The sequence below is a fragment of the Gallinula chloropus genome, assembly GCF_964237585.1.
Source record: "Gallinula chloropus genome assembly, chromosome: 3".
NCBI lineage: Eukaryota > Metazoa > Chordata > Aves > Gruiformes > Rallidae > Gallinula > Gallinula chloropus.
Window position 1 is genome coordinate 23107823 of NC_140087.1, and position 17569 is coordinate 23125391.

The 17569-nt window shown below is 40.0% G+C and overlaps 1 protein-coding gene across 1 annotated transcript; it reads left to right on the forward strand.

Annotated features, from left to right (window-relative positions):
* The first annotated feature begins 4349 nt into the window (after window positions 1-4349).
* Window positions 4350-12958, forward strand: TBPL1 (TATA-box binding protein like 1). The gene is made up of 6 exons (XM_084261862.1): window positions 4350-4577; window positions 5229-5311; window positions 6191-6254; window positions 8783-8886; window positions 8980-9074; window positions 11706-12958. Exons 1-6 carry the CDS (start codon window positions 4443-4445, stop codon window positions 11774-11776), a joined length of 552 nt encoding a protein of 183 aa, XP_084117988.1. The 5' UTR covers window positions 4350-4442; the 3' UTR covers window positions 11777-12958.
* The last annotated feature ends 4611 nt before the right edge of the window (window positions 12959-17569 follow it).

Below are 17569 nucleotides of genomic sequence, written 5' to 3' on the forward strand. Positions count from 1 at the left end.
TTTGGCTTTGGTAAGTTGGTGAACAGCTTTGGAGCAAGGTTAAAAATAGCCAGTACAAGTTGCTTATACTTAGGCTGCTGGTGAAAAAGGTGTTTATTAAACTCCTCTGACACTAACGTAACCATTGTTAGATACCTCCCATCTACCTTTATAGCTCTGAGTTTGTCAGATCAAAGGTAGCCAAAAGCTTAAAATAATACTTTGTGTATATACCCCATCCCAAGTGCCTTTCATCTGTCTTTGATGATAGCGTGGTTGGTTTGGAACTTTGTGAAGACAGGGAGCACTGGCTTCTTTTACGTTGTGAGGTTTAAGTGTGGTGTTTGTCTTGTAAAATAGTACGGCTCTGGTCCTGATTGGATCATGTCTTAAGATCCTGAGTGCTCATTCCTTCCTCCAAAGCATTTCTTATTCTGGGAAGTTTTCAAGTTACAGTGTAGAATACATTACCTTACAGTGTCAAATATCCTTGAGTTAGCTTTTGTTATTGTTTTTATTATCTTCATTATCATGCTTTACCTGTCTACTTTTTTTTTTTTATTCTTGGGGTAATATTCCAGATGTGTTCCTGAAATCTATGTTGAAAAGAAAGAACAAGCTTTTAAAATTTCCTTAATAAAATAATACAAACTTCTGCAGAGATGTATTTAAGCTTTCTTTTTTCTTTCTTTCTCTGTCAGAGTAGATTGGGTTACTCTGGCGCAAGGGAACTTGAAATCAAACTTGGCTAGGTTCTTGCACTGGAGAGAGCTGAATGAATTATGTATTTCAAAGGAAATGCTGCACATATAGATAAGTAAATAATTTTATTTTCAATTTTAGCCTATTAGTAAATTAGCATTAACCAGCAAAACATAATTTAAGAAATTAGATGTAAACAAGAGAACCTTTGGGCAAAATTAATCAACAAAGTCTAAGCATCTGCAAGTCCAGAACTGGAAAGAACCAGATGTTTGGTTTCTATTCAGTCCTTCTGTTCTCCAAGTCTAACTGCATAAATATGAAACAGTAACGGGTTTATGTGCAAAGCTGTCGCTTGATCTCAACATGTATTTGGAAAAGCATGGGAACATTATTTTCCACATTTTGCAGCTAGGAGACAGGAATGCAGAAATTCACTTTTTGGGAAATAACATAATGGGTCAGGGCTGCGCAGCAGGGGTACAGTAGTGTGTGTTAATAGCACAGAAGGCAAGAGAAAACTGGCAAAGAGTAGGATCAGAATGTTGCTTAGGACTTCTGTATTCCAGTTAGTCATGCTTCTGGAGATACGTATAAATAAGATCTAGCTTTCTTTGAACGTTTGCTACGCCTTTTTTATAAACAATTTCTTCAAGGTTTCTTTTCTTTAATATAGTGTGCTTATTATTATTTCATTTTTAAAAAACATTTAGCTTGTTTCTGTTCACACATTTCCTATGAATTCATATTTCTCTGCAACTCCCCAAAGAAAGGTAGCAGGATGTCTTTCCTCTAGATTTTTTTCTTTGTTGTCAGTACAGAGTGAGACATTAAAACGAACGCTTAAGGCAGAGATTGCAGTAGATGATGCTCGCTGCTTGGACAGAAGTATCCAAGTCTGGAAACGGTTTACCTGCTATTTCTAAAGAATGCCTTGGAAGAGGTTAATGTGATACTTGTATACTAAATGGGAACGCTAAATTCAAAATGGTTAACACCTAGGTTTGGGCTCTCAAAGGGTAGTATTTAGCTGCAGCAGATAAAGACTTTACTCACTAAAATGAGAAAAAATGGTAATTAATACTTGAAATGTTAAATATTTGAGTAAGAAGTTTAACAATGGGAGACTTCTGTTAGATTAAGTAAGATTAAAATAGAATAAAAGCAGTTTTTGGTATTTTTTGCTCTATTCAGATACTGCTTTTATAACAAAATATGTCCCTTTCTAACTGAATATCACAAAACACAACATAGCATATTTAAACTACAACTTAAATAAAATTTCAAATTGAAAAGATCTTCCCTAAATACCTCTTGTCTTGTTCTTTTGGAACATGGCTAATGAAAACGGGGGCGCACTAATTTTGTATAATTTTTCTCCCATTAAAATCTCTGCAAGTAGATCGTACTTCTAACCAAGATGCACCATAATTGCTGAAAACATCTTTAGTGACAGCTCCGCAGCATATTAATGTTCTTTATTCCTCTAGATCCCCCTTTAATGATAGATCTCTTCCTTTTAAATTGTAATTTTCCTCCCTTTCAACTACTTTTTCCTTTGTTCTGAATGAGCATGTGACTTTTATCTCCGGATCTGTTCAAGACAAGCCATCAGGAGTTTTATGGGGATGTTACTGTACAGTATTATGGCTTGCTTAGAGGTTAACAACCTTTCAAGGGCGTTATGCATGACAGTGTTATTCTTTCAGAATGTAGATACTGAGAGTGCCGGTAGAAACTCACTGATAATTGAGAGACGGCGCTGGTGGGAGGTATCTTGTTTTATTATACAGCATTCGCTCTAGGTTCCAGTAAGTGAACTCGGCCAGAGCCAGGAGTTGGAGCCAGGGTGAAAAACAAATGCCTCTCGGAAGATGCCACGGGTTCCAGCTCCTTGCTCTGTGCTGGCCCTGCCTGCATGCCGTTCAAAATCTGCACATGTGCTATCTTTGGATCTGGTGCCATAAATTGCTAACCCAATCTGTAGTAGTCCATCAAAACCAGATGGGATAAGTAATTTCTAACTTTGAGGATTCATGTAATTTTTTAAATTTTTTTTTTTGAAGAATCCAGGAATACTAATTAGTTACTGTTTGTTCCAATCATTGCCTGCTTTACCCCACCCATAGCCTTTGGTTTTTTCTGCTTTTCTATTGCTGTTCCTTTATCTTTTTACTGTGTTGTCACCCATCTTGCCTTTTCTTATATTGGACAAGCCAGCAGTGGCAGAGTAATGCTTTCAACTGGGACCAAGCTGCACAGTAGAAGCAGTCACCGTCACAGCAGTTGACCCACTGCATCACGAACATCTGTCTTGTAGTTTGTTCCTGATGTGCTGTCAGTGAGTTACAGCTGAAGATGCGCCTGGAGTGAGTTCTCAATCAGAGACTATGGCGTGATGTTTCCGAAGTTGTAGTCAGATGAAAATACCATTAGTATTGTTAATTTTCTATCTTGGAGGTACCTGATGTAGAATGTGAGGCCAAAACATTTAAAGTTATATAAATGCATTGCAGTCTGTTGCCTATATTGTTGTTCTTGATGCATAGTCTCCTGCTTTTTCCAGGGTGATGACCATGCAGTGCAGTTTGTTTATCTGACTGGTTTTCTTGATTGTCGCTCTTTGCTTTCTGTTGTGTTCATTTGGGGTGAAATACCAATACAATTTTAGATTAATGGATCAATATAGTATTCTTTTGTCTCTCAGGCTATGCTCTACTTAAGCTACATCTCCTGGAGTAAAACTTAAGATTTTTCAATTCTTCTCCAAAGATAAATTCCCTGATGAACTACAACATTTTGATATAAGTAACTTTCACTATATATACCGATGGGCTTGCACTTTTCCGCTCTCCTTTCCTGAAACACTTCATCTGAGATTTATTTCCATTAGGAGTTTCACCTTCAGTGCACATGGGCAGACCCAACCCTTCCTGGCTGCCTTAGGTTTGCGAGGCTTGCGCTGGGCAGCTGCCTCCGTACTTACTCAGAAACACTGGATTGTACCTCCACACATACAATGCGTTCATTCTGTGTGGTTCCTGTGGGCAATGTGAAGGGGGGGAGAGGCCACCGCGGCTCAGCCCAGGCTCTTGCTGCCACCAGGACGCTTAGTATCATTTGCATTGTGCTGTTATGTGGGGAGGGATAGGCCAAGAGTGCTGGCTGAAGACGGGAGAGCTGCTGTAGCCGGCTGTCTACAGACTGCAGTTTCTGTAACCCTCGTTAGTTCAGAGTTACTCGGCACGCTCATCCATTCCAACACAAATGTCAAGCTGTTCAGAATTATCAACTTCAGCAGTCAGAGAAGTGCATTTTCGTGAGGTGTCTAATGACATCCTCAAATGAGCTGAGGAAAGATTATCCGCTGGAGCTATGGAAAAAGTTTCAGTAATCTTTACTGTGTCCTAATATAGTTGGTAAGAGTTGTAACATACTGAAGTGGCAAGTTTAAATATTATATACACACACACACATGCATGCCCGTACTTTATTTCTGTTAAGTCTGGCAACACGGCTTCAAACAAGTCACCTTCTATTTTCTAGTATACAGGATGCAGACACACCCCCTCCCCACACGCGGTTCGCTTGAATGAGTCAGAGTGTAGTCACTTCTGCTTCTTGTTTCATTTAAGGGGTGGATATATACAATGGCATTAATAGGCAATTTTCCACTTGTGTGTTTAATTTTATCATTTTCATTTTTCAGGATGTGATCTTCATGGTGATCTGCTGGGAAAACTGAGTTGTAAATCACCCCAATGGATGCAGACAGTGATGTTGCATTGGACATTTTAATCACAAATGTAGTGTGTGTTTTTAGAACAAGATGTCATTTAAACTTGAGGAAGATCGCGTTAGAGGGAGCAAATGTGATATACAAGCGTGATGTTGGGGTAAGAGATTCAAAATATCTGTTTTTATGAATGTTCCTTAAGCTAAAAATTCTGATGTCTATGGTGGATAGAGGAAAGCGGTTTTATTTCTGCATTTATGTCTTGATAGACATTTAGTCTGTCATACACTAAACATACAGTAAGGGCAGTAGGTAAATAATATCTCAGAAGACTGCAGCTAGCAAGGTGAATATTTGGTGTGCAGATACTTTGTATGCAATGAGACTGCTTACACCTCAGGGTCCGTTACGCCTCCCGAAATTTGATGGTTTTGTTAAGAAAATGTATCCTGATAAGGAGTCAGCAATGTGGCAGTCACTGTAATAAGAAAAAAAATAGCACAGTGCTCATGGCTTTTCAGCTTTTTATTCAGAAGAAAATACTTTCATTTAATCTGTTTTTGTGAAGACTGAATCACTGGCTGACATAGCCCACACTTATTTTGCTCTTCTTGGGAGCTGGGTTGTTGTTCTCTGGTTAGTTTTTTAATTACTGAAAGAGTTGAAGGAATGGTTCAAAGCTATCAAAAAGAAAGGAAGTATTATTAATGTACCAGTTGAATTGTCTAACGGTTTGTGTGGAGGGTTTTCAGAGAATGGGATTGAACTACATCTTAATTCCCAATTTATCTGCTTTTAATTTTCTTTTTAGAAAGTATTAATGAAGCTTAGAAAACCTAGGATTACGGCCACAATTTGGTCCTCAGGAAAAGTTATTTGCACAGGAGCCACAAGGTGAGTTCATGAAGAGTCTTTCTCTAGCTGTAAATTTTTGTGTATTTTAAAATATAATATTTTAAATGAAGAGATGGCAAGAGGCAGTGCTTCGCACTGTTAAGATTCACTGATGCTGGATCACATGTAGATCCTTGCCAAGCTGCATATTTGGGAGGAAGTTTTTTTTATGTGAAGTGTCTGCCTCAGACTCAGTTGAAATCTTAAGCAACATCAGTGCACCCTTCTGGGAGAGCAGCAGGGAAAAACTACTTTATGATGAAAATCCTAGATTTCAACAGAGAACTCTAAGAATTTTGTATTTTTAGCTAGAACTAGAAACTTGGGAAGGAATTACTTTTCTTGAAGGATATCTGTAAATTCTTTCACAAAAACCCACCTGAATTTAATCAAGTTATACAGTGTTGAGGGACTGGAAAGAAACAAAAGCAGACTCTTGGTTCAGATAACTCGTAACAGCTGAATCCCTTTAAGATGAGTCTTCATTGTGAAGTAAGGATAAGGCGCAATAGCAAATTTGCATACTTTCTGTATAGGATCTCTGTCTCAAAATGGAAGATGGTTGTTCAGGTTGTCCAGGCTAGCTGTGATCATGTTTGTCTCCTAAGAGTATTTAGTATCATGTATGATCAAAGTAAGGCCTCCCATGTGGAGCCAAGTGCCAAGATATTCTTCAAACAGGGCATAAAGGGCTCCATTAGATGGTTAGAATGTGATGCGTACAGTGGGATAAAATGAACGCTGTCCATGTGATCGTGGTTCATGCACCACATGATGTAACAGTTTATTTTATAGTCTGAGTAGCTATTGTGGCATGTGTGCACACAAATGTATACTCTATTTCTGTTAATGCTAGATTATTTTCTTTCTCCTTTATAGTGAAGAAGAAGCTAAATTTGGTGCCAGACGATTAGCTCGTAGTCTACAGAAACTAGGTTTTCAGGTAATTCTAATGAAAAATGACTTGTGTGACTCAAGCAAAACTGGTAGTCCATTTCTCTAGAAAGAAACAAAAACGAGGGAGCATAACAACATAGCAGTGAACATGTTTTCACTCAGATGCCCCTGTTGTGCCTGCATATATTTTCCAGATGCTGGTTAAAGAGATGCTGTTTTTTGTGGATTTGAGTTTCATTTCACAGCTTGGAGTAGCCAGCTTCTTCACTGGCTAATAAACAATAAAATTTGTTTAATACATGAACCACCCACAGATGTTTCTTGAATAGAATCTTGAAAGATTTCTTTGGAAGGAGTGCTGAACATTGTGCTATTTCAACATAATTTCCCCTGGTTTTGATGGAGTAGCAGATACATGTCCATCTTGTTAAGGGCAAGTTTGAGCCTCTAATTAAAGGAGAGAGAGGTGCTTCTGCACTGATTAAATAAAATACTTAGCATGTTAAACCCCGCTTTATTTGGGTTTTAGTTAACGTCACTGGTCAAAAACACTACTTGCATTTCATAGCAGAGGCTGAAAAACAGCAATATTGAACGGCTTAAAATGACACATTTTAGTAGTCTGAAACATCCTAGCAGTCAGTTGTGCTGTTTACCCCTGGTTTCAGATTACAGGCAGGCCATGGAATAGGCACAGGGGCTGTCCTTTGGCAGGGAGAGGCTACCTTTGATTGTAGTATATAAAGTCAGTGGTGATGGGCCGCTCATGCTGCACCCGACCTGAGCGCACTTACTGTGATGATTGCATGTGTTAGACCCAGCCTCTTAAAACTGGAATGGTACCTTAATTCAGGGACATGAATGTTGCTTCCAGGTGGACACAGCAAGTTTTATTATAAAGCGAGCAGTTTAAGTGGAGTGTATTTTGAACATTAAATTGACAGTTGATCTTTCATAAGGCTAAGTTACTTCTACTGGCAGTATACTTCTAATAAGTTTTGACTGCCTAAACTAATGCTGGCTTCTCAGCAGTGCATTTGTTTGTTTAGGAATTGTCTGTTGGCTGTGGTCATGGAATCATAGAATGGTTTGACGTGACTTTCAAAGCCCATTTAGTTCCAACCCTCTGCCATGGGCAGGGACAGCCTCCACTAGTCCAGGGTGCCCAAAGCCCTGTCCAACCCAGCTTTGAACGCTGCTGGGGATGGGGCAGCCACAGCTTCTCTGGGCAACCTGAGCCAGGGCCTCATCACCCCACAGTGAAGAATTTCATCCTAATATCTAATCTAAATTTACCTTTCTTCAGCTAAAGGCCATTACTCCTTGCCCAGTCACTACTTGCCCTTGCAAATAGTCACTCCACAGCATTTCTGTAGCCTTGCTTCATGTACTGGAAGGCTGCTATAAGGTCTTCGTGGAGCCTTTTCTCCAGACAGAACAAGTCCCACTCTCTCTGCCTGTCTTCATAGGAGAGGTGCTCCAGCCCTCTGATCTTTTTCATGGTCCTCCTCTGGACTCACACCTCTGGACACAATGCTACAAGCAGGGTCTCATGAGATCAGTGCAGAGGGGGAGCACCACCTCCCTCAACCTGATACTTCTTAGGATGCAGCCAGAATACAGTTGGTATTCTGGGATGCAAGGGCACATTGCTGGCTCATGTTGAGCTTCTTGTACACCAGCATCCCCCAGGCCTCCTCCTCAGGGCTGTTCGCAATCCAGTCTCTGCCCAGCCTGTTGTAGTGCTTGGGACTGTCCCAACCCATGTGCAGGACCTTGTACTTGGCCTTGTTGAACTTCATGAGGTTTGCACAGGCCCACCCCTAGAGACTGTGAAGGGATGCCTCCCTCTGGATGGCACCCCTTCCCTCCAGCGTGTCGACTGCACCACACAGCTGGGTGTCATTGGCAGGCTTGCTGAGGGTGCCCTCCATCCCGTGGTCCATATTGCCGACAAGGATGTTAAAGAGGCTTTACATTTTATCGTCATCTAAAATGGCTGTGGCAAAGAACAACTGGAAGCTGGGAAGTTTGAGCTGAGTGTCAGAAAGTAATGGGGTGGAAAACCACTTTGCTGTACTGGCCACTGGAGATGTGAAGCTGAACAATTTTCACCCTTCTTATTCCTAGCTTTAATAAAAATGGTGAGTAGCAACAAAGCATGAAAGAAGTTTTCAGACTGCTCCAAATTCCTGTAACAATGAAATTTAAACATTTTCCCGGCATTAGGTCATGGAACATGAAAATTTTAATGTAGCTTATTTTCAATTTGCAGGTGTTTAGTACAGCAATATGAGTTTTTCTGTCTCATTCTTAAACTGTACTCTAGCCGTATAATAAAACTGTGAAGAATCCAGCTCCACAGTTACCGTACCACAGAAAGATAAAGTGATTTCAGTCTGTTAAGTACTGTTTGGATTCCTATTAGAAATGTACCTATCATAAGGTTTTTCTTTTGAAATCTCATTAAAATATTGTAATCAATATTATTTTCTTTTTTTTTTTTTGCAACCCATACATCTGCCTTGCTGTAAACTGAATTTTTAATGTCGTCTTCTCCTCTCTTTTGAAAAGGTAATTTTCACAGATTTTAAAGTTGTGAATGTTTTAGCAGTGTGCAACATGCCCTTTGAGATCAGATTGCCAGAATTTACGAAGAATAACAGACCTAATGCGAGGTATGGTAGGATTTTAAGGAATTTTATACTTACTAAGCTTTTCTTACTCACTTCTAGATCTATCTTTTTTATCTTTTTTTTTTTGTTTTCTAGTTATGAACCAGAACTTCATCCTGCTGTGTGTTACAGAATAAAAACTCTCAGAGCTACCTTACAGATTTTTTCCACAGGCAGTATCACAGTTACAGGTATTTTGATGTCAAAAATAAATATTTAACTTTTGGGGAATATTTAACTTTAGGGCCAGTAGGTTTAGGAAAGGAAGATGTTTAAAGATATGAGGAAGTGACTTTTTTCCCAGCTTGGTTTTGAGTGAATTGTAGAGTAAGTGTTGTTATTGATAAGTTAAAAAATTACTCTGACTGAATGTACTTAGTGTGATATTTATAAAACCAAAAGTGAGGTAGGACTGACTCTAGAATACAGTTATTTAGTGCTTATTTGAGTATTTGAACTTTCTTCCTTTTCTAATCTTCATGGGGCTATAAGCTACACTGCATTGTAGCATTAACATTCATTTCATAAATACATGTTTCCAAAGTGGACATATATTGTTACTTATTTTTATGTTATTTATATTTAGACAAAGGATAGCATAGTGTTTTGTCACAGCTGAAGTTGGCTAATACATGCGGTTCTTCAGCCCTGCGCTCTCTTCTGGTAAAGCTCAATTGAGAGAGGGAGAAACCACCTGAATCACAGGCAGCAGTGATTTTCTTCCCATGTAGCAAAGATGTGATTGTCCTGAGTCTTGGAAATGCTATGCCATGTTTTTTCCTCTTTCTTCCTAATTTTAATTTTCCATTCTGTGTTATGTATGTTCCTGAGGTGTCAACCACGGGTTTCCAGATATGAAAAGTTGTGCCTGTTTAAAATGGTTCAGAACCAAAAATCACTTTGTATCACTTCAGCGGGATTTCTGTCTTGTGGTTATGAGACCTTAGTTGGTTAGGGGTTTTTATTCTTGCTTCTTAATTCCTTAACAAATGCTAGGTTTCAGGGGGAATGTTTCTCATAAGATACTGGGAGAAGTGGGTTTTTTTAAAGACGACCATGTCCATCAGATTTGGTAATTTGAAAATAGAGGGCTAAGAAGTGTTTCAGTATTGCACTGTATGTTCTGAACAGAGCATCTGCTCTAGCCAAAGCTAGAAACTAAATTTAAAATTAGAAGCTAGAGTATCACTGCAGTAATAAAAGGCTCTCAGCGTGTCTTGTCACCCTTCTAATGAGATTTCGCCTTTCTGTAAGATTCTTACTGTTCCATAAGGTCCATGGGTTTACACTCTTCTAAAAATGGTTTAGATTGCTTTCCAGCTGTGTGGTGCTCCCCCTCAGGAGCATTCGGATGAGGTTCCTTTTGACCATTCATGCTTCTGTAGTGCTAGTACTTGAGACACTTAATTAGAAATGTTACACAAAACAGGAAGGTGTGTTGGTTTTTTTTTCTTTTAAAATACATCATAAAAAGGTCTGGAGCTACATTGGGGAAAGAAAATAAGAAGAAAAGAATAATAAGAGGGTCTGTTTGTTGTTTGTAGGGGTTTTTTGATTTTGTTTGTTTGGGTTAGTTGGGGGGTTTTTTCTTCTCTTGTACTCCCTTCAATGATGATCCAGTTTTTACATCTCTTTAGCCCTACAGGGAGTAGCTTTTTCCTACAAAAATTATTTGCCTACTCATGCTCTCGCTTTCTGAAGGCTTTCCCTAGAACTTTCACTGCTGTAATAGCAGACACATTTAAGGAAGGTGCATTATCTGCCCAGAAGGCGGGTGTCTTTCACCAGGCTTATTTTGGGTGAGTGCTTAACTCCACAAGTTTGAAAACATGGGAAGAATACTATTCTATTCCACTTTTGTTTCTGACTGAACATGTAAATTAAAACAGTAATTCCAGATTTCCTTAAATAAGTTGTTTCTGATTTTGGGGAACCATTTTGAGCAGGCCTCTATACTTGGAAGAAACTTTTGAAGTCTAGAGTGAGGTAAAAATACCCTGAGTTCAGAATCATCAAAGCACCTGAGAAACTGCTGTTTTCATTTATCCGCATCACCAAACTTTTATCCAGGATTAATTTCCTCTGGCACGTCACTGCTTAGTTGCACTCTTAATTGTTCACTGCATAAAATGGTCCGGTACCATGAGAAAGCATGGCTACTTCGTTCTTCCTTTTCTTTCCTGGATCATGTTAGATAACTTCATACGCTTCATCCTGAGACAGTAACCCTTCCCGGTCTTGCAGGCTTTGTCCTGAGATCAGTGGTGGAGCTACTTGCAAAATCCAGGCTAGATAGTCCATATTTTATGTTTTAAGAACAACTTTGCTTGAAACACACTTGGGGTAATTCCAGCATTATTTAGCAGTAGTTCTTCTTGGTGGGTTTTTAAAAGAAGAGATAAAAGTGGCTAGGCTTTGAGTGATACAGATTCCTGGAAGATTAGTGGAAGTAAAAGTATTTCTTTTACCTCTACCACTCAGCTTCTGCCTTCTTCCCTGGGCTGACTCTTCAAGCCAGTAAATCAGAAAGCACACAAGTTCTCACAGAATTAAATAACAGTATTATTTATTTGTAGTCTAGCTATTGACTAGTGTAGAACATGTTGCAGATTTCATTCAGGAGTATTTTCTTACACATAGAAGTGGTCAGAGGGAACATCTTAGTAAGATGGGAGGAATGGGGGAGGAATTATTTTTGTTTATGGTATGAAGTTATAGTAGCTAAAAATATTAACTTTATTTTAAAGATACTGTTGTTGTTTTCCAATTCCCTGATTTTTCTCTTCCTATTGCTTTTTTTTTTTTCCTTAAATATGTCTCAGGGCCAAACGTAAAGGCTGTTGCCAGTGCTGTGGAACAGATTTACCCATTCGTGTTTGAAAGCAGAAAATAAATTTTGTAATTCACCACTTGATGGTTAGGTTCCCTAACCAAGCACCTTTAAAGACTGCTGCACATTGGACTAAAAGCAAAAAGGAAAACTGGACCAACCATAGCAGAAGATTAAAGACTCTTTTACTTGCTCGTGGCCACAGTATAAACTCCAGTTCTTTTGGATTTTACTCTTAACAGTGCTGTATTGTAAAAACGGAAGTTTACAAGATATGAAATTGCTGCTTTTAAAAAGACATTCTATTTATTTTTGCAGTAATTTCTCTGTATCCATAAGCAAAACTGTCACGATGTGCACTACCTTTAAAACTTTTTTTTTTTTTAGTTTGAGCTTGTGTTTTATTTGTGAATAGTCTTTTACATTTTTGTATGCTGAATATTGGGCACCAAAGAAGCTGTAAAAGTTACCTTTTTCACCTGATGAATGTGCACAAATAAAAGTTTGAAAAGTAATTTCTCTTCATACCTGTTCCGTTATATTCCTTTCCCCTTTTCTATTACAGTTAAAATTGTATAGTTGCAAATTAATTTTGAAATGATGTAAGATTAGTCTTTTGCTGATACCTTCTGTTTCTACTTGTAGTATGTGTAAAACTTTGTGCGTGGGTTAGATTGAAATCTATAGTAGTTACGTATGTTTATCCGAGGATGAAATTCGGCTTGTTCCCAGTTCTCTTATCCACATGCCAGACTTTTTGAGTATTTTCTTGCTGATAATGTGAAGAGAAGACATTTCTAGACATAAAGGTCTACAGCAGCGTTTTCCTATAGATGATGAGGAAATCTTACCGACTAAAGAAGCTACTGTAGAAAAACCAGCTGCCTTGTCCACCTTCTGGATGCAAAAGGAATAAAGTTACTGCGTGAGCTTCGGCTTTCAGGACAGTGGTGTTGAGCTTCAGCGCGAGAAGATGGTGTGGTCACGCTAATCCAGCCCCAGCCTATTGCTGAAAGATTAACACAGACATTTTCTACACTCTTCTTACTGTACAATATTTTCATGACAGGAGCTGCCAACAAGCGATGAAGCTTGGTTCTGGCATGTAGTATTATTGGTATTAATCTTGGACTTGGAAGCCAGTAGATGTTTCTCTCGATAAGTGCACATTTGAAGCAGAAGAGAGGTGAATGCTTAAAAGTAACTGCAAATGCTACTTTTAAAAAGATACAATAAATATGTATAAATGTATGTATGTCTTTTTTCCCTATCTCATGAAGGAGAAACCTTAACGCTGCTGTTGTGTACTGCAGGTAATACGCAATCTTGGTGGGTGCTAAAAACAGTGAGCCGTGAGCTGTTCCTGCACCAGAAGTCACAGCTGCGAAGGAAAGGTCGAAGACCATCCTGAAGAAGCAAATGCCTAATGTCATGTATTTAATCTGCCTGAGGGCATGGTTGGGGCTGCCCATAGTGACTTCGCACAGAAATTATAGAGAGGAAGGCGTAGTATGGGAAATGCTCAGCCAAACCCCTCGGAACGAAAAGGAGCTTCACTTTGCCACTAGCCTTAAGTGATATGTTCATAAAAGCCCTTTTAAGCTTGATGTAGGCAGGAAAGAGAAGACATGGAGTTGTGAAATGGGGAAGTTGAGTACGAGTCGTGCTAAAGAGCTGGGAAAGGGACACTTGCTATATGCAACCTTTCCAGTTTGTATAGAAGCTAATGCAGATGTCAGCACTCCTGGCACTAACGGTTTTGTGAAAAGTCGTAAAGAGCAATGGACAAACCACCATTAGGGACCACTAGTGTATTTTTATTCCACTTCAAGAAAGAAAATGCAGAACGTATTTGAACAATGAGCAAAATTGTAATAGGTTTTCCAGAACAAAGTGTAGTCCTAAACTGATGAATGAGGATTTGGCCATTATGACTACAAAAGCTGCCTTAGATGAGCGCTGCCTCTTTTTCTTTTGGCTCAAATTACAAAGCACTTGAGTGCTACCAGCAAAATGCTGGAGCTTTTGTGAAGCATATGTGTCTCCTAAATTTATCCATGGAGAAAGAGGGACGTTTTGCTTTTTTGTCATCACTGTCACGTTGTATGAAATCTGCCTGTTAGAACGAAAATGAAAGGTAATAATAATCTGCAACATATTAAAATAGGAACTGTTTCTTTTGAAGTGCAGCTTAGATCCATGCTAGCAGTTTGAGGCCTTTGTAACCCTCTGTAAGGAAGCCAGAAAGCACAGTAGAGGACTTGCAGGGTGGTGTTGAGAAAGAGAAAATAGCAAATAAAAGATGCCTTGCAATGTGTGCTCCAAGAGAGCCTCCAGCTGTGACAAATGTGCTTTTAAAACCTCCCATGAAGGGCCGTTGGCAGTGTACGCTTGTACTCGGGGTTATCACTTTTATTTCACATCACTGCTCTGAATCAGTAGGCCCCCACCTCAGTCTGGAATGAGCTTTGCTGCTGCTGCTCCTCCTCCTTGTGCTGCACAGACACACAAACCTCATCCTCAGGAGCTGGCTGTTGTTTCCTTTGCTGACCTGTTGTCCTGCCTCCAAACAGGCTCTCACCATTGACTCCCACAGTCGTCGTGCAGACCCCAGGCTGGACAGCATGCTGCAGCATGCTGGCTCTTGGCTCAGTGCGAGGAGCTGTGCTTTGGATTAAACTGCCAGTCAATCAGCTCTTCCCGATGGCCATGTTTTCATAGAATCCAAGAAGGCATTAGGTTGGAAGGGACCTTTAAAGGTCATCTAGTCCAAGGCCCCCGCAGTGAGCGGGGACACCTTTAACTAGATCAGGCTGCTCAGAGCTTCATCAGTCTCCCTGGATGCTGCAGGTGGCTCCCCTGCAAGGCACCGCACGGTGCTCAGCTGTGGCACTAGCAGTGCTGCGGAAAGTTTACTTCATGTTCCCTGGAGAGAAGGGTTGGTTCTATTAATACAGCCTACATGGGGCTCCTTCTGCAGTAGAATGATGGCTCTGACTCATTGCTAGCTTGCGAGTTGTCATAGCCACTAGATCTTTCCCTGCAATTTCTAGCTCCATTTTATCATTCTCTGACTTGCAATTAGCATTACCAGAGACGTTTGCACTTAGGCTTTCAGAACCGAACCCTGCTGTTTTTCAGACCCCTCTCATGGATTTGCAAAGGTCTGAATTCCAAACCAGTCTCTCCCAGTTTAGTATTGCCTGCAATTCTAATAAGCATATTATGTTTGGTAATCCAATCTGTTAATGAAGATACTGAATAATTTTAGATCTGGGACAATTTTTATTTTTTTTGTGGAGTGCTTCAGAAATCCAGGGATGTGATTTATAAGATGTGTCCCTTTTTTCCCCTTGCATTTTCATAGTTGGTGAGGTTGTGACTGCCAGTTCTCTCTCACCTGATGCGCAGGCTTTTTTATAAAAGACCAGTACAATTAGGGCTTTAGTGCTATATAGGGCTGAGTCTGTAGGACTGCAATTAAGACTATTGCTGTAAAGATTTAAAAAGCCCTTGACTGCAGCATCATCACCTTTTGGAGGTATCTGAAGCTGCTAGGGTCTCCACACTTTAAACCAGTGTTGGAACTATGCCATCTTCACAAAGATGGTGTTTTTACTTACTTGCTTCTGCACTGAATAGATGTGCTTGGGGAAAGTTTAGAAGAGCTTACAATGAACCCAAAATCTGGCCAGTGGGGAGATGATTTCTATTGTATTTTATGAGTCAGATTTTTTTTTGTAAGAACACTCGCAAGATTTGTTACAGCAGAGTTTGGTTGGGGAAGCTGCAATGCTGAGAGGGATTTTGCAGAAGTCCCTTTCACTAAATGTGATGTAATTGTAGTTGTAAACCAGCGTGGGCTTAGATTGCATGTGCAAAGGTCTGCTATCTAGAGGCGACTGTCAGAAAACAGTACCAAGCAGAGCAAATGTGGGTGCTACTGGAAATGCAAGTAATCCACTGCCTGGGAAAGGCACCGATGAGGAAATGGATTAATTACCTGCAATATGGTTTTACTAAAAGTGTATTTATTCCGTGATTTAATCTCGGGCAGTTGCCAGTGTAAGAACGATGTTAATAAACTGGCAACATATGTGGAAGACTACCCAGAGTCACTTTAGTATTGCTTGTTCTGAAGCCCATTTAGTGGAACGTATGATACCCATGATAACCCTCCTCCAGCCCAAACACGAAGCAGGTGGACGTTTCAGCAAACATCAGTGCTAAAAACCCAAGGAAGATATCGACAAGCTGAAACCCTGAAAGTGGTGGTTTCAGACTCTGTTTTTTGACAAGATGATTTTACAAGCATTCAGAGCTGATAGTGGAATTTCTATGTTTTCTAAAAGAAAACGTCCCTGTTGATGTAAGGAGAAAGCTTTACAGTATTAGCACGTCCAGCCTGCAGTCCTTTGCTGGCACTTGAAAAGTTCTTCTAGATCTTTTGCTTTTCATCAACAAATACTTGCCAGGCTCTCAGGCTTGACACATCTCATTAGGCAACACATGGTACTGACAATGTATCCCATATTTTATTATTTTTTCTGTTTCACTAATAGGATGTGTTATTTTCTCTAGCAAAACATTCATATTTTTCAAAACTGCTCCTTGCTTGGGGATACTGTGGTTAAAAAACCCCAAAATTCACACTGTGAACCAAACAAATCCCAACCAAAACCAAAAAGAAACATTTTAATAATCAAAATACACCAAAATACACCAAATTTTACAGCTCATGGCCATGATCTGGTTCTTGAGTCCATCACACCTCCAAATGTGAAAAATTAAGGTTCAATCTTCTATGCATGAAACATCTATGCTTAAAAACTTCAGCTGACCCTTTCCTCTCCACCAGAGTCAATGTCTGACCACTTCCCCTTGCATTTTGCGTGCCTTCTTCACCCATGACTCCAAACCCAGGTCTGCAGCTCTCTGTTTGACACTGCTGTGAAAGTTTCATGTGGCTGAGCTCTAACACTTCTTACATCCCTTTTGTAGACGCTACAGGAATAATCTTACCTTTGCCAGCTCCTCCTGCTGCAAGCATGGAGTAAATGGGTACTGCTGTGGTAGGGAAGCACAAGACTTTGCTACCGGCTCTGTCCCTGTGGGTGGCAAAGGGAGCTCTTCTAGCCTCTTGTGGTCGACACTAGGACTGTAGACCTCAAACAAAATTCTTAGCACTTCTTCAATTTTTATTGGAAAATTCAAACTAGAAGAAATTAAAGTTTTCATGACTGTGGAAAAGATGGAAGCACCTGGGATCCAGGGTGGAATTTGAGCTTGGGATGGGAACCTGCAGATTCCCCATAAGGAATGAGAAGCCAAAAAGCTTCTGATGGGACCTTTGGTCTGAGTCACCTATGTCTCAGGTGCACAGCCCCACTGTTGTGTGCTCTGTGTCTGCTTGGTGTCTTGTTACTTCCTATAGATTATGTTGAAAGGGCTCCCATGTATGCGAAGATTTTACTTAATCTTTGATACATTCTGTATGTCAAAAACTGTATCATAAGCATTCTTAAAAGCAGCGTGGGGTTATGGCACCCATGAGGTTATTGTGAGGTCTGCGGGCTCTAGGATCAGGACAGAAAAAATAAGGAACCCATAAGCCAACCAGCTAGCCAGTGGCCAGTGGAAGAGCTTCTTCCAGAGTCTCACTTGTTTTAGATAACGAGGGATCTGCACAGTTGAAATCCTGCACTGTGATAGCTACTTACCTGACCTTTGTACCAAAAGTCCAACAGGGGCTTTAAACTGGTTCCCCAAAAGCTTATGATGCAGGAAAGTCGTGGTACAGATTTGACTGGTAGGATCCCATCCCAATGTAGCTGAATTTCCAGAGACTTCTGGCAA